Source organism: Diospyros lotus, chromosome 13 (genome assembly GCF_014633365.1).
Source record: "Diospyros lotus cultivar Yz01 chromosome 13, ASM1463336v1, whole genome shotgun sequence".
In the NCBI taxonomy this organism is placed as follows: domain Eukaryota; kingdom Viridiplantae; phylum Streptophyta; class Magnoliopsida; order Ericales; family Ebenaceae; genus Diospyros; species Diospyros lotus.
The window spans coordinates 1,413,007-1,433,735 of NC_068350.1; the positions used below are offsets into that span (position 1 = coordinate 1,413,007).

The following is a 20,729-nucleotide window of genomic DNA, read 5'->3' on the forward strand; positions in this document are numbered from 1 at the left end:
ACATGATATAAACATTATAGCCTCACAAATGATATGATCTTCGATAGAGAGGTTTAGAATTCAAACTTTACCTAGTGGAATTAAGGCTTAAAATTGTTGTTGTTGTCTTTTCTTCTCTAGTGTCTTTTTCTTTTTTCTTACAGGCTATGGGTTTCATAATGTTGATGTAATGACTCTATCTAATCACTCTAAACCTGTAAGTATGAAGGTCTCTTTGTCTGTATTTAACATTTATGTTTCAAACTTTATAGAGAACGTACCAAGGGTTACCAGTCATATACTGCACAGTAACAAAGAACTTAATTGAAAAATTCATGGTTGCCGATTTCACAACAACAGTAAACAGATAACTAACTGTATAGAGACGATATCCATCCATTTCTTGTTGGACAAAGTGCACCAGACTCTGAGTAGCTGAGTTGATCCATTGGTCAAGAACATTAGATGATTTATGAAGAGTGAATTGTTCAATAGGAATAAATTGTGCAAGCCCCTCAACCTCCAATCTCTTTGCATTCTGAACAAGAAACCTGTATGCATTGTACCATGGTAGAAATACATCTTTGACCTGTGCAGACATTGTTAACTATAGTTAGGAGAAGCAATTTGATATCAACTGAAATACAAGAAACTCAAATGTTTGAGACCTGTGAAACATCTGCAGAATGCCATAATCTGGAGTCACTAAAAATTGAGACAAAACATTATACTTACAACTCCATACACTCCATCCTTTTTGAAACGTAAGGGCTCAGCACGCACAACCGGTGAGTTGATAATGTATAAACGTAAAGCATCCTGCAAAAGCAGGCATCATAATAAAAATCTAGTGTGTTGACTAAGCATCACGAAAATACAAAACCACCAAGGGAGGATTCAAATATGACAGCATCCAAGAAGGCAATTACTCACAGCCCCATAATCATTAATGACTTCCATAGGTGAAGGGTAGTTCTTTAGTCTTTTACTCATCTTTTTCCCATCCTCTGCCAGCACAAGCCCATTGCAAATGAGATTTCTAAATGCAGGTTTCCCAAAGAGTGCAGTTGACAAGACCATGAGAGTATAGAACCTGCATATAAAAAAAGAAAAACCATAAATTTCCACTATTCTTTAGTCAGAAAGAGGGACATGAAGCAGTTCAAACTAAAGAAGATAAAAAGAGCTAATCCAGCATGAGTCAAATTTAAATACTCAGTGTTCATTGATTAGTTAATCTAGAGAACACAAAGAAGATTAGATTAAAAACAGTAAGTCTTGCTGAGTTTAATAAATAACAGTAAGCATAACTTTCAAAACATGCATTGATAGCTAAAATTGCTGTGTTAATAGGATTTTTGAACAAGACTGGGCTACAACTCAAGAGTTATTCATGTTCGCAGATGTCAAATCTAGAATAGCATTACTGGACAGTATTTAGTGATGTGTAAACAAGTGCAGTAATTTCAATGAACGATGGTTGAGGTGGAGAAAGACTATGATAATTATGCTGAATATACTCAAATAAGCATGGAGAATACTGAGTACACAGAATAAAGACAGTACACTTACCAGCCACGAGTTTGATCCAAACCCTCAGCCACAAAATGCCCCGGGAAGTTGTTCTCAAATAGTTCAGTGTTCTCAAATGGATAGTGGATGTAAGCATAAGGCATCGACCCACTCTCAAACCAACAATCAAACACCTAAAAACATTAACACAAAAATTGTCACCTCCAGGATAAAAGTGTCCAGAGGTAGGAAAATACTCTGTGGGTAATGTACTGTCAGTATTAAGAGCATAAATTGGTGGTTATTTGTTAAAAGATTTCAATTAGAAAATGTTAATGCAGCAGCCAGTCAGCTTCAAAAGCTTGAAACTGATAAAGCTGCCACACGTCAACATAAAAGACAACAAAACTGCTGTAGTTATTCTACATTCTTCACATGAACCACAAATTTATCCTCCAAGAAGCTTTACCATCATAAGAGCATTCTACAGGCCACTAAAAATAAAACGTCAATAGTAAAAGATAACCAAACTCTTAAGGACATATATCACGATACAGAGACAAGGGTCAGAACATGCGGAGGAGATACTGAATCGTTTAAAATTACAATGGGACTGCATCAAGATTCTGCACTAAGTCCATACTTATTTACTTTAATAATGGATGAACTCACTAAATACATTCAGATAGAGATGTCATGGTGTATGCTATTTGCAGATGACATAGTATTGGTGGATGAAACAAAAAGAGTGAATACTAAACTTGAGTTGTGGAGAAACAACTTAGAATCTAAGGGATTTAAATTAAGTAGAAGGACAACAGAATATATGGAATGTAAATTTAGTAAGAATGCAAGAGTGGAGGATGTTATAATAAAATTGAAAGACCAAATCTTACAAAGAAAATACCATTTTCAATATTTGAGATCAGTGATTCAAAAAAATGGAGAAATTCACGAGGATATTACACATAGAATTAAGGCAGGTTGGCTAAAATGGAGAAATGCATCGGGGGTGTTATGTGATGGTAAAATCCCATTAAAACTGAAAAAAAAATTCTATAGGACAGCTATAAAACCAATCTTGTTGCATAGCTCAGAATGTTGGGCAGTCAAATACCAGTATGAGCAAAAGACGAGTGTAACGGAGATGCTAAGATGGATGTGCGGCCATACAAGAAAAGATAAAAATAGAAATGAAGTTATTCGTAATAAGGTAGGAGTAGTGTCAATCGAGGAGAAGATGAGAGACTAGACTAAGATGGTTTGGTCATGTGAAAAGGAGATCAAGAGACGCTCCTGTGAGAAGAGTTGATGAAATGGAACTAGTCAAAAAAAAAGGTAGAGACAGACCTAAAATGATTTTGGAAGAGACATTAAAGTTTGATATGAAGTGTATGGACTTAAATGAAGATATGAAAAAAGACAGAAATACATGAAAGTCTAGAATTCATGTAGCCAACCCCACGTAGTGGGATAAAGGCTAGATATGTTGTTGTTGTTGTTTAGTAAAAGAGAACCAAACATTCTTCTGCAAATGCTGAACCTCTAGAAATGAGCAATCTTTTTAACTCATGAAGTTTCATCATGAGGACCAATAGGCACAAAATCCTGAATTGTTGAGATCAAGCCTCATACACATGAAAAGTGAATATTCTTAGGCTGTTATATAAACTTGCTAGTATGGATAAATTGACCAGGTGATGGAACTTAAAATAATTAGTTTTTGATTTGCTATATTGCTGACATGATTTTAAATGACGAACCTTTGGTTGCAATTGTCATAACATAAATGAAGTGCATGCTTATTTACTTAAAAAAAATAAAATAGCTGAAGAAATAACTTTATTTGAAACCTATTATGACATACACTATTTTTAGTGACTCATTGCGGCTTTAACAACTAGTTGAGAATGAGACATGTTTTGACAAAGTATGGCAAAAGAAAACGTCGGAAAATAAAAAACTTCCAACACAAACCAGATTCCAATGCAAGGTTAACTAAGTCAAGAAGAAACTGAAAGAAACAAGTCAAAATTGCTCTCAATAACAGCTCTATATTTCACTGAGGTCTCGTATGAAAGTAAAATAATTTGCCTGACCTTTCCATAGTGGACATGTATTGGGGCAATCAGCAATGGATCACAAGTCATTTTTACAACCATTGACAACTTGAATATTAAAACAACAGCAACAGACAAGTATAAAATTGAGTAATAAAATTAAAGTCCAAAATAAAAAAATATACTAATCAAAAGCAATATCTAATGCTCTTACATCTTCAACACGTCTAAGAACTCCAAAATCTGGGCCGCGACTTGATGGAATTGTGATGTGATCAATCTTGTGGCGATGCAAATCGGTGACCTGCCAATTAGAGAGAGAGAGAGAGAGCAATTAACAAAGCAACTGAGGTAAATGTGAATGGATTCCAAGCCTATAACAAGTAATTGCTATTATAAAACTATGAAAACCAGATGAGCATGATGGCTGGAATGAATTAAAGAAATCTCAAAAAGAAACCGAAAACTAATTTACAAATGAAGGAATCAATAATCATCAGAGTACCAAACGCAAACATATTTTATGGTATTGGGAGACTGCATGAAACAAATGACAAGGTACATCCATTAAAAAGGCTTCACATGTAAATAAAACATCATTTATAAATTGGTCTTGCATACATAAGCCAAAAGCCCCACACCACTTGAGAGTGACATGCATAAATGGAATAAATCAAAAATAATATAGTGAAATGGCTAGACATGGTTATTTTGGAGGAAGAGAAACCAGATAACTTTCTAAGGCATAGAGAGCTCAATCTGTTGTTTGAAGAAACCATTCTCATTTCCATTTTATATGGAGTAAAGAAGATATACCTCAATCATTTTATTCTTTTGTGCATTTTTGGGATTAGATGTATATGCCTGTATATATAGTCCACATTCTGCTATTTCATGGAAGGCTAGCTCATGATATAGGCCCAGAACCATGGGCCAAATAATATCTGACTACTAAAGATCACATGGAAACCACACCCAAAGTTCTCAGCAAAAACATCTGAATTAACAGCAGGGTTTCGATACAATCCAAATGGTACGATTTTTTTAGCAAATAATCAGTCAGGTAGGTAAAAACTCATTATCACTTCAAACAACCCCAGCAGAAGTAATCCTCCGCTTGGAATAGATAACGTGTCAGTGCACCAGCATAAATCTGCTAGACTGCTGAATTTCAAAATAAGTTCAGAAGAAAATTTCTTTTTGATGCCTAAAGTTTCCTTTCTAATTCTGCTAGTCTACTAGGAACCAAGTTAATCATTTCATTTCTGAACAGTACAGAGAATCTGTCTGAAGCATGATCTAATATTATCCCAAATCTGAAAACAAACTAATGAACAGAGGTATAAAATATCAGGCAATCAATCTGGCAGTGTCATTCAACTTGAATAAATCAGAAGGGAACAAATAATTAGTAAATTATATGAAACTCCCTTGCAATTAGGATCATGTGCAACTTACCCCCATGTGTTTTTGATTGCATCAAAAGACCCCCTTACACTTTCTAAATGTTACAATTAGCCACCATCTATTATTATTATACAGAATTTTGTGCAATATGTTAGTTGACCAACGCAAAATTCTAAATTTCATTAATATACAGAATTCTGTATTTTTTATGTAAATTGTTGCACAAAATTCTGTATAATAATAACGGATGGTGATTGATTGCAAAATTTAAAAAGAGTAAGGGGGTCTTTTGGCACAATCAAAAGCATAGGGGCGTAAGTTGCACATAACCCTAAGTGTAAGGGAGTTTCATATAATTTATCTAATAAATAATAAATAGAATCTATCAGGGGCGCAAGCCAGACAAAGAAGAACTCTCAGGTTTCTCTGAGAATTCAAATAAGGAAAGGGGAATTGATAGAGAGAGAGAGAGAGAGAATTTAGAGAGAGAATTTTCGAATGAAAATCAATTCATTCATGCCTTCATCGGGTGAGTCAGCCTTTTTATACTGATCTCCTTACAATTCAAATGAAAATAGAGCTTCCCGCTCATAGTGCCTCCCGCCACTACAACTACCGCTAACATGTGCGGTTAGTTACTCCTTATTCTATCAATTCTTCGAATTACAAACAAGAAAAATTAAAAATATTAAGAGTAGCTCGTGACAACTACCCTCCCCTTCAAGACTTTCTTGTCCTCAAGAAATACTAAGCAGACTTGCTGCTCTTGGAAATTGTTTGAGCAAATCTGGGAGGTATTCCCATGTGCTGTCTTCGGTAGGTAACTGCCTCCACTTCACCAACACTTGCATTAGAGCAATCCCTTGCTGATAGATCACTCTTCGATCTAAGATTGCTTCTGGTTCCCTTGCTAATTCTTTCCCTGGGCCCTTGGTGGGTAACATAGAACTTGCAAGCTGGTCTCCCACACATCTTTTAAGCAATGACACATGAAATACCGGGTGAATTAGAGACCCTTCCGGTAATTGGAGCTGATAAGTGACTTTACTAAATCTTGCCACGATAGAGAATGAACCATAGTACCATGGGCTTAATTTAGTTGTGGCCTCTCCAATCATAGCCCTCACCTATGTTGGTCATAGCTAAGTCCTCCTTTAACTATTGAAGAATCCCTTGCCTTTGTTGAAGATAGTCATCCACTGCTGCTACCTTAGTAAACTCAGGGGGTACTAGGAGGAAGGGGGGTTTATACCCAAAAAGAGCTTCAAATGGTGACCTTCATATTGAACTGTGGTGGCTAGAGTTGTACCACCACTAAGCTAATGCTAGCCACTTGTGCCAATGCTTCAACAGCTGAAAACTTAGGCACCTTAAGTAATTTTCTAAGCATTGATTAACCTTCTCACTCTACCCATTCGTTTGAGGAAGGTAAACTGATGACATGTTGAGCTTGGTTCCCATATTCTTCCATAGAGTCTGCCAGAACATACTAGTGAAGACCTTGTCACGATCAGAGATAATAGTCCTAGGGACCCCATGCAACTAGATAACTTGGTCCAAAAACACTCTCGCAACCTCTTAAGTGGTGTAGGGGTGGGACAAGCCTATGCAATGGGAAAACTTCGTGAGCCTATCGACCACCACCAATATACAATTCTTGCCCTCTGACTTAGGAAGCCCCTCCACAAAGTCCACGGACAAGCTTTCCCATGCTTGCCCTGGAATGTCCAAGGGTTGTAAGAGCCTAGGTGTGGGCACCGTTTCATATTTGCATCTTTACAAGCATCACACATAATAAGGAATTTAACTACTGCTTCTTTAAACTTAAGACAGAAGAAGAGTTGCTTTACCTTGAGGTATATGTTTTGGATCCTTAAATGTCCACCCAAAGGGGATTCGTGTAAGGCATGGAGAATCTTATCTTTAATATGTGGGCAGTCTCCAACCACTATTCTTCCTTTATATCGTAGCACCCCATTCTATAATGTGTACCCTTTCTTGTTGTTAGGGTCCAACACTAGCTGCACCAATATCTCCTTAACTGACTCATCAGACTCATAACTGCTTGCCACTTCGTGATACCACTTGGGTATGGCCGTCGTAATGGTTGTTGTTTCTCCCTTCTCCATACATTGAAATAGGGCATCTGCCACCAAATTATCCTTTCCTTTCTTATATTGTATCATATAATCAAGCCCCATTAACTTTGCCATGCCCCTTTTCTGTAATTGCGTGTGGAGTCTCTTATGCAATAGGTACTTAAGACTCTGGTTGTCAGTCTTGATCACAAACTGCCCCTTCCAAATAGTGCCTCCATTTTTCAACCGCCAATAGGACTGCCACGAACTCTTTCTCGTAAATACTTACCCTTCACGTCTTGGGGCCAATGCCTGGTTGAGGAAGGCCATGGGTATGCCTTCCTGCATCAGTACCACTCCCACCCCATTATCACAAGCGTATGTTTCAACGACAAACGTCTAGCTGAAATCCGACAATCCTAACACCGATGCCTCACTCATGGCTTTCTTCAAGTGTTCAAATGCTGCCTCAGCCTCCGGTTCCCACCTGAATCCATCATTCTTCAACAATTGTGTTAGTGGTCAGTTTATTACACCATACCCCCCCTTCACAAATCGTTGGTAGTACCCTGTCAACCTAAGAAAGCCCCTTACGAACTTCAGGGTTGTAGGTCTTGGCCACGCCTGCATGGTTGCCACCTTATTAGGGTCGGTGCTAACCCCATCACTAGAAATAACATACCCCAGATACTCCACTTGTCTTTGTGCAAATGAACACTTCAACCTTTTGATGTACAGTTGGTTGACTCTAAGGATCTCAAAAGTAGCCTTTAGGTGTGTAAGGGGTTGACCAAAGTCTCGGCTATACACCAAAATGTCATCGAAAAACACAAGTATAAAGCTCCGTAGGTGTGGTTCGAATATTTGGTTCATCAAGGATTGGAATGTAGCTGGTGCATTTGTGAGGCCAAAGGGCATTACCAAGAATTCATAATAGCCCTGATGGGTGCGGAAGGTAGTCTTGTGAGTATCTTTTGGGCTCATCCTAATCTGGTGATAGCCAGCTCTAAGGTCTAGCTTGGAAAAAATAGATGCCGCCCTCAATTCATCTAAGAGGCCTTCAATAAGTGGGATAGGAAATTTGTCTTTGACAATCATGGCATTCAACTGTCAGTAATCCACACAAAAGCGTCATGAACCATCTTTTTTTGTAACCAACAACACAGGGGACGCAAAAGGGTTGTGGCTAGGTTGAATTAGAGAGTTTTTCAGCATTTCTTTGATCATTCTCTCTATTTCAATTTTCTAGGCTGGGGGTAACGATAGGCTCTTGAATTGCAAGGTTCAGATTGGGGTTTAAGGCTAATTGTGTGGTCATGGATTCAGTGTGGAGGTAGGGTTATAGGCTCTTTGAATAGATCCTCATATTCAACCAACAGTAAATCTAATGAGTCAAGTTGTCTTACCTCCCAAGATAGTCGATGTGGGCTGCTTACCACCAGTAGCAATTCACTTCGTTCCCTTGGCTCTTCTTCTTCTACTGCCTAGATAGAGAAGAGTTGGGTCACCTTACTCATCTTCCGTTTGAGTATTTTTTACAGCCTTTTTCCAATGCTCATTTTACACATGCCCACCACCTCTTTGCTTCCCACTAGTGTCAACCTTCTAACCCTCCTTCTCGAATGTCACTTCCATCCTATTGAAATCAAAACATATAGGCCTCACATGTTTCATCCAGTCTATTGCCAAGACTATATCGCAGCCCCCCAATTTAAGCAATCTAAGATTTGCCTCGAAGCCCTCTCCTTGTATGGTGGCTGTAAAAAATACTCAAACGGAAGATGAGTAAGGTAACCCAACTCTTCTCTATCTAGGCAGTAGAAGAAGAAGAAGAGCCAAGGGAACCTTCTAACCCTCCTTCTTGAAGGTCACTTCCATCCTATTGAAATCAAAACATATAGGCCTCACATGTTTCATCCAGTCTATTGCCAAGACTATATCGCAGCCCCCCAATTTAAGCAATCTAAGATTTGCCTCGAAGCCCTCTCCTTGTATGGTCCAACAAAAGCCTGTACAAGCTGATTTACTAACTGATGAAGTTTGCCTCGAGTTTTGTCCTAAAAGATAGCAAAACCGGAAAGGAGCATGCAGGAGTAGTCTCGGCTGAAGAAATTAGGCAGCTAGGGGTTAAGTGTAATTAGTACATTTTGTTGGGATTAATATGTAATTTCCCTAAGTTAGTTAGTTGCCTAAGTGTGACCGCCTCCTCTATAAATAAGAGGGCAAGGCGCCTGCTGAGATAGAATCATTTTGTGAGTACTCTAGTCCTTTATATTATGAGTGCAATGCATTGTTCAAGAAAGGAAGACTGTCTACAAGTCTTGGGGTTTTTTTCTTAGGGAAACAGTGTGGTGTTGTACTCAGGGTTTGTGGGCTATGAGGGCTGTGATGTACTAATCTTCTGTCTGGAAATAAAGACTGCTTGAGGGCTGGATGTAGGTTTCCTCAAAGGAAACCAAACTAGGATAAATCTGCGCCTACTTGCGGTTTGATTGTTTCTTGTTTTATTTTCATTCTGTTTTGATTGTTTATGTTTCTGTTTTCAATTCCTATTATCGTTGGGAAGGGTAGAGAGTGTTGAGAGAGGCATATTTCATCTAAGGGTAAATTCGCATAGTCCTAGGATAACACTGACCACTTTACTCCCATTTGCCACTATCACCGTGAGGGGTTGTCTGCTAATTAGTGAGCACTTCAACCTCTTAGTCGTCTCTTCATCTATGAAACTGTGGGTGCTCCCACTGTCTATAAGAATCCCACTGTCTATAAGAATCATAAGCTTACACTCCCCCACTCTTCCTTCCACTTTAATAATCTTATTGTTAACTAGGCCCCTTAGCGCATGTAGTGAAATCTTACCATTGTCTTCCTCTCCTTCGTTGGTCTCTAGTACCTCTTCCTCTTCCAAGTGATCCTCCTCCCCATCTAGCAATAGCAATTGTTTCTTACATTGTTGCCCAGGAAAGTACCTATCCCCACACTTGTAGCAGAGGTTGGCCTACCTCCTATGCTCTATCAATCTCTCCCCTTGAGTTTTAGGGGGCAGTGGTAGTAGACTCCGCATTCCCTAAGCCTTCCCCACGGGAGCTAACACATTGTGTGTTCCTCCCTTGCTCATAAACTGTTGCTTCTTCGTGAGCGCTTCCAGCATCAGCTCATGCAATCGAGCACTATCAGTGGCATGCTTAAGAGTTTGTGGTTGCAACACTCTCACCATAGGCCTTAACTCCTCATTTAGCCAACTAATAAAACTGGAAACAAAATAAGCCTCCGTGAGATAGGGGTTATGGTTGAGCATCAACACCTTCAACTCCTCAAACCTTCTCTGGTACTCGGCCACCGATCCACTCTGCATGATCTTGTTAAACTCTTCCACCACATCAGTCATTACCCTATCTCCAAACCTCTTGCAGAATTCTATTGCAAACTCCGCCCAGGGACATTTCTCCCTCGTCATTGCCCATCCTTGGTACCAATCATCCCCAGCATCGTTGAGGTAGGCCACAAGGCCCGCAACCATGGCCACCTTCTGGTTCTCCGGAATTCCAAACCACTCAAAGGCCCTCTCACATCTTCTAATCCACCATCAAGGTGTATTTCCATAAAAAATGGGGATATCCAATTTTGGCATTGGTATCCCCGGGTGGCCAAGGCCTCCATTCACTCCTTGCCTTCAGCCGATCACATTCTCCCCCATTTCCCTCGGCTCCTCACCAACCTCAGAGGTTCTCGGTCTCCTATAACTCATCCCATGGCTAGGAAGAATCGGATCCACCCTCTCTCTAGGTGGAAAATCTGGGAGGAGGCTTACCAGTTATTATCGCGCAAACATAACCATGAATCCTTGTAGCTGCTCTCGGATTTGCGCTCCTACCTCTTCTCTAATCTGATTAACAGCCCCATCCAATTTGCGGTCAATGGAGATGATCGCCTCGTGATTACGATTTGATCCCAATTCTAGCTGATCTACCCGCGCTTGCAAGTCTAAGACCGTGGACCCAAATTGGTGTAGTTGTGCCTCCATGTTCTTCATCCTCGTGCTATCCGTCATCACCGAATCTTCTCGCAACTCAATTGGCCTGGATCGCTCTAATACCAAATTGTCAAGGCGCACGCCTGACAGAGAAGAACTCTCGGGTTTCTTCAAGAATTCAAATAAGGAAAAGAGAATTGACAGAGAGAGAGAGATAGAATTTAGAGGGAATGATAGAAGATTTAGAGAGAGAGAGAATTTCCGAATGGGAATCAATTCATTCATGCCTTCATCATGTGAGATCAGCCTTTTTATTCTACTCTCCCGACAATTCAAATGAAAATAGAGCTTCCCGCTCATAGTGCCTCCCGCCACTACAACTACCGCTAACATGTGCGGTTAGTTACTCCTTATTCTATCAATTCTTAGAATTACAAACAAGTTAAAAGTATTAAGAAATTAAAAGTATTAAGAGTAGCTCATGACAGAATCTTCCTTCATGCATATCAAAAATCGTCAATTTTCATAAAACTAAGTCTTAAAATGAAAATAATAAAGCAAGGAAGAGTGGTTCAGCAATCAACTTCAAGTGAACATATGTCCTACAAGTTAATTGACGGAGAAGTGAAAATATCAGCACAGTAATAATACAGAACAATGAAACTAAGGAAACAAACCTTAACACCAGAAAGCTTTTCAAGTTTAGCAATAGAGTCCATTATTATCACTTCTTCACTGTCATCACTAATCCATACAGGAAGGGGGGTACCCCAAAATCTACTTCGACTAACTGCCCAATCTCTGGCATTTTCAAGCCAATTGTGGAAGCGTTTTTCCTGTAATAAGGCATCAGGAAATGGAATCAACAGGAGAGTGGTCAAAAAATGAAAAAACAAAAAACTAGCTATTAATCCAGAGAACAAGATACATTGTTGCTGTTATATGGATTAGGTTTATTATTTATTTATTTATTCCTTTTTGGCCGGGGGAGAGGGCCAAAGTTATCAAATAGCAGGATGACAAAACACACATTTTTCTGAGGAAAAGTTATTAAATCTGCTGCTATGTGACCATACAAAGGCTCTTCAAGGACTTTGAGTTTCATTATAATTGTAAGTATGCGATTTATCTAAACCCACCTAGTGGGGTTAAGCCTTGGACATGTATAAGATTTATCTGTTGACAAGTATCAGGTTCTAGAAACAAGAAATTAAAAGAAAAGAAAAGAATGAATGAATAAGACATGCTCATGATAAAAGGAACTCAAGTTTCAAATATGTATGGGCGAATTTGGTTTAAGTACTTCCAGATAGAACTGGAATGATATTTGTATTAAGTTCAAACAAATCCAAATCCAGATTGGTGTTTGGGATGCAAAAGCCTTTATCGGGTTCAAAGTTCTAAAGCAGATCCATGATTCAATGTCAATTTGATATCTGTTATAAATGCCAAAAAAGATTAGGGATTATAGTATTATTTGAAAGCCCACACAGAAAGAAATTGAATGAGACTAAGAATGACAACAACAATAACAGTATTGAAAAAGGAAGGACATCCATGCCGGTGCATATCACCACTACTAAACGCTGATATGCCATAACCTCCACTGCCTAATCCTGAACACCACTGCGGTAATAATGATTCCAACAGATACTACCATCAGCTGCACCACCCCAACAGCAGTAGCTTCAGCCATGCTGTCATGACCACATCAAGCCATGACAGCTGTCAACTCAAAACTGCCACAATCACCAGCATTCCATTTTTTTCTCTTAAATGAAAGAAGTTTATTAAGAAAACAAATGAAGTGGAGCAACACTCTTATAGAAGACCAAATGCAAGGGTGCATTGTTGAAATACATAACACACAGAAAGACAGAAATCATATACCAAGCCAAGCCATACAACGCCACTCCTCAAACTAAGATACAAGTTGCACCTGCCAAAAACCTTAAACCAAACATGGCCCATTGAAGCAAAACAGAACCTCTGAATTTATGTGTTAAAACACTTCTTTTGGCTCAATCATCGAGCTCTTCACTCCTAGAACTTAGCACAAAAAAAAAAAAAACACCACTCAAATGACCACAGAATATCCAAAAGTATATGCAAGTAATCCTCTGTAACACCAAGACAATGTCTATTCACTAGCCAAGCCCACAATTTGGCAATAGCTAAATCTCCCATAAGGTGTAATGATAAGGGGCAAACAAAAAAGAATATTGCTCACCAACCACTTAATAAGACAGGAGTTTTATTAAGTTACTCTACTTACTTGAGACCAAACTAGAGTAGTCCAATGATTCCAACTTTGCCTCAAAAAAGACATCCAACACCCTCTGGCACCAAAGGCACAGGGAAGCAGCCATCACCATTGAACATGACTTTACTAGAGCTGAAAGCTTCTGAGAGACAACTAGGCCAACTTATTACCATTTATATAAAGAATTGGGCTTCCTCCAGACTCTTATTTTCAGAGTCAAAGGTGTCGGGTGGGGGGGATAAATAAACCATTGCTGGGAAGAACTTGAAACAGACTAGCCAAAGATCTACTTGTGCTAAATAAACAAATCGATTGAACAATAGCAGATTTCCAAAACCAGCCATACAACCATTTCCAAAATGGCAAACAAAGCACATGATTAGGAAGAAGCTCCTGAAGGAAGTAATTAAAGACATATATTCCAACCAGAAAAAAGCAAGCTTCAAAGGGTGACACTAATGAATAATTAAGTTATCCCACTTCTATTGCTGCTCCTACTTGAAACGTGTGAGTGGCATTTAAGTGTCAGAACTATAAAAACTAAAGAAAATCACTAAATGAACCCTTTTTATGCAGTGAAATACAAGGCCACAACCTGCAGGATGGTTTGCACTAATGAAAATTCTGACGTAGTGAGCAATTTAGAGTATTTGTTACATTCATTAGAAATGAAAGTTTATCATTTTAAACTACAAAATCATAAATCACTATCGCATTAAGTTATACATAGGATATATGTACTTGCCTATAAATACATTGCCACGTCACTGACATATCAAATCTAGCTCTTCTATTGTTTTGAAGAATTATTCTAGCCCTTTTAGAATTTTGCAGTGTGTAATTCATGGTTAACATATGAGCAAAACATTTCCAGCATCAAGAATAATTGCAAACAGGAAAGAATAAAGCCACAACCTTTGTCCATTAAAATTGAGAGTATGAAAGAGCACCAACTAACAATAATAACAATAAGATGCACATTTTGCAGTTTTAAAACTGATATCACAATTCATACACTACCGGAGAGACATTGAAGGCTTTAACTACACTTGGACTGTTGTCCTTTTGAGAACCAACTCATACAAAGGTGCAATTTAATTGTTCTTAAAAAGTTAACCATGCACAGGAATATTTTTCGCATTTCCACAAATACACATGTGAAGCCAACATCCCCAGTTGGAGGAGGAGCGGAGTCGGGTTCTCCATTTTATACATAGATGTTGTTAGAGTAACTCACAGCACTCCATCGATTATTTCAACTCAACTAGCTCACTACCAAACTCAAGAACACACCGATACATGAAACACATAAACGGATAACACACACAGCAAGAAAATGCAAGGATTTATCCTGGTTCGGTCTTGGAAACAAGACCTACATCCAAACTGCTAGGCACCTCTTCAATCCACTATCTTGAAACATCCATAGGATGATTACAACGAGAACCGGAATCCCCCTCGCCCATATACACTGAAAGCTATTAGGATCCTAGAGAATACAAGCTAGAAACCAGCCACTCTCTACCTCTCGCACTCAATCCTAGAATACAAGACAGAATCCGGAAACTATCCTTTCCAGATATAGGCGCACTAAGCTATATCCTTAGCCCTATCCCACGACCCCTATTTATAAGATATAGGAGAGTGGGTTACAAGGTATAATGGACTGCCCAACTGACCGAACTAACTTAATTGGTCAGCTGCCCCTTCTAGAAACAAACCTTCTAGAAGAAAGACTAATTCTAACACTACAACAGAAATGAACCATGCAGCAATACAATAATACTTGTTTACATTTAATCTAATCTAATACAAATGACACAACAGATGTAAATCCTTTAGAGTGAGCTCTAACTGTTCTCAAACAACTTGCACCCCCACCCCGAAAAACAAATAAACATAATAAAAGACTATAAAAGAAAAAATAAGAAAGAAGTTGAACAAAGAATAAATCCATTTCAGTTCAGCATAAAATAATTATCTACAATAAAAGAATTAAAAGAAGGTATAAAATGAAAACAAATTGACTGATATTTCTATGGTTAAAAAAAAAAAAAAATTAACCTTCACAAAATGAGGCACCCAGTACGTCTGTTTGTTGTTTTCTAGCAATTGATCTTTCAACTTCTCCACTGCCACAAACCTAAAGGTACCAAAATGGGAAAAAAAAAAAAAAAAGGATTCAGGTCAACAAGTAGAAACTGATAAGCAATCAAATAAGAATGAAAGTGTGAACCAACAAATAGGAGCACAGACAACATCAGTCAGGCACCCAACAAAAATGACAACAAAAGTGAAACATACTTGAGAAAATTAGCCTGAATTCACGGCACAGGGAGTAAACATCTTGAGATAAGCAGCAGCATGAAGTAAAGGGACTAAGAATCGAAGGAATATGACCAAAAGCAAACAAGAGAATAAAAGTCATTGCAAGTTACCAAACAGGTAAAAGGACACAGTCACTTAATATAGAAAATCTTCAATTTAAGCCAGGTGCTAACTGAGGTGGTTTCAGTTGATCACTTAATGCTCCATGGCCATGTAGATGAGACATTACAGCCCAGATTTTGACAATTTTGTGGTGTTCATTGGATAACATAAGCATCAGTTCTTAAGCTATTGCAATGTTGGGATGCCGGGTGTAAGTCGAAGAGCATAATGAAACCTAGGAAGCCAGCAAATTTTGTCACAGGGTGCTTCAGGAGAGAGAAATTTTGGGACTTCAGAGATACTGCACAAGCACTAGAAAAGCTAAAATATGAGTTTTTTATAAAGCCTTCAGTGGGGTTGTAAAGGAAATTTTTTGTGAACCCTTCCTTCATCTTATTTTACATTGTGCATGAGTTCAACTTCTATGTTGACCATACTGTACACATATAACCTTTAGTACAAAGCTGCATCCTTGTACATGCTTTTTATAATAATTATACTTTATTAAAAGAGTAAAATTATATACTTGTGTGCCCAAGGTTTTGCCACTAAGTATGAGTACGTTTGCAAATATTTAACAATTGACGTTAAGGGGAAACATGAGAATAACACACGAGCAGTAAAACAGATTGCATACCAACATAAAGATTTTCAAGATATTGCCAGCTATTTTATGAAAATGTAGCAAATATATGAGATAGTATAACCTACAGATAAAGAAAATTGGTAAACAACAACAACATATCCAGCATTTATCCCACTATGCGGGGTCGGCTACATGAATTCTAGACTTCCATGTATTTGTCTTTTGTCATATCCTCATTTAGATCCATATATTTCATATCAAATTTTAATATCTCTCCCAAAGTCTTCTTGGGTCTACCTCTACCTCTTTTTGTAACTAATTGTTCCATTTCATCAACTCTCCTCACAGGAGCATCTCTTAATCTCCTTCTCACATGACCAAACCATCTTAGTCTAGTCTCTCTCATCTTCTCCTCGATTGGCACTACTCCTACCTTATTACGAATAACTTCATTTCTAATTTTATCCTTTCTTGTATGTCCGCACATCCATCTTAACATCCTCATCTCCGCTACACTCATCTTTTGCTCATACTGGTATTTGACTGCCCAACATTCTGAGCCATACAGGAAGACTGGTTTTATAGCTGTCCTATAAAATTTTCCTTTCAATTTTAATGGGATTTTACCATCACATAACACCCCCGATACATTTCTCCATTTTAGCCAACCTGCTTTAATTCTATGTGCGACATCCTCGTGGATTTCTCCATCTTTTTGAATCACTAATCCCAAATATCGAAAATGGTCTTTTCTTTGTAAGATTTGGTCTTCTAATTTTATTATAACATCATCCATTCTTGCATTTTTACTAAATTTGCATTCCATATATTCTGTTTTCTTTCTACTTAATTTAAATCCCTTAGATTCTAAATTGTTTCTCCACAACTCAAGCTTAGTGTTCACTCCTTCTTTTGTTTCATCCACCAACACTATGTCGTCTGCAAATAGCATACACCATGGCACATCTGTCTGAATATCTTTAGTGAGTTCATCCATTACTAGGGCAAATAAGTATGGGCTAGATAAAGAAAATTGGTAAAGAAAAAAAAATAAGGTAATGATGGGAAATCAATTGTTGAACTGTCGAAGGATAAACCACCTTATATCTAATTATGATCAGGGCAAAAGGTAAATTCCTGGACAACTACAGTCAGCTTAGGAACCACCATCATTCCACTGCAACATCTAATATTGATTTCTTTTATATATGTACACTTAGATTTCCAACTTGCTAGTAAAGAAACAAGCAAGGATCTCAGAAGTCAAGCGTAAGAAATGTTCTCAAAACATAAACTCAAGGAAGACTTATATCTTCCAAGGCATTCTGGATCTGTTAAAGTTAGTTATCACAAAACCAAGCTCTAGTTAGCAAGAAATACTCCACCATTGCCATAATTTACTCTTACTCAAATAATCCTTAAAACATACCGCTCTCATCAGTCTTGAGCAAATTTTACAACTTACTTCCCGCTGAAAGAACTTGCATAAATCAAACATCATGATCCCTTATGAGCTTTCCTCTCAAGAGGAATTACAAGAAAATATTGCCTTTCAAGTCAAATCTAATCCCTAAATCAAAAATCACTCACTACCATGGTATTTGGGGAACCTTAGATGCTACCAAACCAGCCCAAAAATATAGAGGCTATTTTCACAGATTTCACCAGTCCATAATACAGGAACTTCACCATTGTACCAAGGCCAACCTTATAGTTCAAATATCATATCCAAGTAAAACATGACAAGAATGTCTTCTTAAAACCCTCAATAGTTATGAACAAGCAAATCCAATTTGGCCAATATTAAAGGTCACTTCAAGGAACAAAAATACTGCCTTTCTCCATCAAACTGGCCAAAAATCCCATTTCCATTTCCTAGGAAATCAAAACTAAATAATCGTGGAAAATAAAAAATTCAACGTTTCCATAGAAACATAATCAAAGTACCAAAAGACAGCAAAATTCTACAAATCATTTCTAAAACAATGAGTTCTTTTGATACTTGTTAGTAACATCTAACAGCATTTATTTATTTACACTATACTAACAAAATATTAGAAAATAAATGAAATGTAATGTTTATTAAAATGAGAGATAAAGAGACACAATAGTACAGATGTGATTAGAGACTTCTCTTGCTTTAAACCTACAACTGACTTCTTTTGATAAATATTATAATTGGTGTATTATTAACCCTTATTCTCACTCTTACTCCAATTCAGAATTTCTTTTACAAGCTCATGCCCCTAATTAACAATTCAAAACATAAATTTAAACTTTTAATTGTAAAAGTGATTGGCGAGCTAGAATTCATATAGTCAACCTGCCTAGTGGGATTGAGGTTTAATATGTTATTGAACTTACAAGTGTTGAATATTTGCGGATTTCCAGTAAACCACTAAACTTTATTCTTCTTCTTGTCATCACCAACACACAAAGCCTTAATCTTACTAGATGAGGTCGACTATATGGATTTAGCTTGTTAGTCATCTCTATCCATTACCAATAATTCGTCAATTCTGGTTCTAGTTATTTTATTTAAAAAAAATCAAAATCTTCAACAAGTTTCTAGGAGGGATTTTCTGAAATTTTATAGAGATTTTACCTTTGTTTATTATTAACGTCACAAATTAGCAGGTTTTATTTCATTTGAATCGAATTAAGGGTTTATAAAGAATGATTTGTTTGATATTACTTCCTAATATCAAATTAGTAGTGCCCTTATGATAAAAGACTGCAACTATTCAATTATTGAGTTTGCATGAACATTTGTATAGTTTTTAGTTTGGCATTTAAACATTTTTATATATTTCTAACATTTTTTGTCATTTGCCTTATCTTTCCAAATCATTTTTTCCCATTTTTAAGCTAACTGAAATAGCTCGTGTAAGTGATATGTTTATCCATGGGTCTTCTAAACCAAAAAGTTGCAATTTCTTAAAATGCAAAATCATCTCCAGTCAGCCTCTGGGGTATTAACAGCAGGGGGGGAACTCCAACATGGTATTAAAGGTCAGGGTAGTCGCTGTATTGTCTCCAACAGCAAGGGTACAAATTGCAATTACACTAAACCTTAGGGGCACCGAACACATTTTTCCCTTATTTCTTTTGTTTATCTGGTAGTTAATCTTTTAGTTATTATGTTCCATTAAAGTCCTAACTAGATTATGATTACTCACCTATATAAGCCTTATTGGATTTATTTTGAGAACACCTTTCATATTGCTTTGGATATTCACCAATTGAATGACTTTTTCTTTTGGAATGTGTTCTCCAATAGAATGACTTTTTATTGGTTCTGCATCAATAGCTGTCCAAACATACAAGTTCCAGAAAATAACAGAACTACACATAAAAAATGGATGCTAGAGGGGTCCACAAACATTATGAGAATGGAGAAAGTATCAAAAATAGACTAGAACAGCAGTAGTGACCACTGGCAATTCAGATACATAAAAATACAGAAGTTGCCAGGGAAAAAGTCAAGTGATGAGAGCTTACCAGCTCGGGACTGCTCTGTATATAAGTGGTGTCTCTGATCTCCAACAAAATGGATAAGGATGTGTAAAACTTCCAGTTTTTACAAGCCTGCCTTTGTCCTGCACAATAAAAAAAGAATTTCCAAAAGCAAATTAGAATATATCAACACAGAAACAGTAGATAAAGATAAAACAATAACATATGTCATCAGGGATTGGAGAAGAATCTTGTCTAAAACATCAGTTTACCACATACAATTTGAGATTAAAGAAAAAAAATCAACTCACAAGGACTTATGATATTTATTGCTTATTAAAGAGAACAATCTACAGAATTTATTGTTAAATGAATTCAAGTAGAACTGCTATAATTAGCTCATATACAGCACCCCTTGTAGGAAATCCCTTTGTGCAACAACATCATCAAAATGTATTGAGTCTTATATCAAAATCATTCTTGCCTTCACTGCCAGAACAATATCCTTGTCTGCATCCTTAATATAGCGGCCACTGAAGTCAGTAATTTTCCTGGTAAAGCAGCCATCATCATCAACTGCCACAATTAGGTTCTCCCCCTACAAAAACCAACAAACAACTTCAAGTAACAAATGCAGAGGGGGAGAAATGATAAACTGACAAAGCACAGATCAAACTGATAACAAATTTTATCAAAACACAGTGGATGCAACCAGGGAAACACAAAATAGAACAAGCAGCTATATACACAGAAAAACATGCCTTAGGAACCTACAGTTAATAACCAGGAGATGAAAGCACACACAAAAGAATTATCAGAACATTCAAAAATAGTGCAAATAATAAAATACTAGATCAAGGAAAGACAAGAGCATCAACTCCGTGAAAATTTCAGCACAACAAAATAAGCTCATTTGCCAGCATAAATATAATTATAAATGAGACAAGTGGACAAATCAGCCATGAGATGAATGTCATTCCACATG

At 37.4% G+C, this 20,729-nt stretch overlaps 1 protein-coding gene across 1 annotated transcript in view; it reads right to left on the reverse strand.

Annotated features, from left to right (window-relative positions):
- LOC127789094 (isoleucine--tRNA ligase, cytoplasmic) overlaps window positions 1–20,729 on the reverse strand; it is a 52,904-nt gene that overhangs the window by 17,732 nt on the left and 14,443 nt on the right. The window contains exons 6-14 of the mRNA XM_052317872.1: window positions 20,229–20,342; window positions 19,790–19,887; window positions 15,337–15,415; window positions 11,687–11,845; window positions 3,766–3,855; window positions 1,552–1,685; window positions 913–1,072; window positions 715–798; window positions 356–568 (exon numbers count right to left, since the gene is read on the reverse strand). Of these exons, the coding sequence (XP_052173832.1) occupies window positions 356–568; window positions 715–798; window positions 913–1,072; window positions 1,552–1,685; window positions 3,766–3,855; window positions 11,687–11,845; window positions 15,337–15,415; window positions 19,790–19,887; window positions 20,229–20,342 (1,131 nt within the window). The remainder of the gene's footprint in view (window positions 1–355; window positions 569–714; window positions 799–912; window positions 1,073–1,551; window positions 1,686–3,765; window positions 3,856–11,686; window positions 11,846–15,336; window positions 15,416–19,789; window positions 19,888–20,228; window positions 20,343–20,729) is intronic.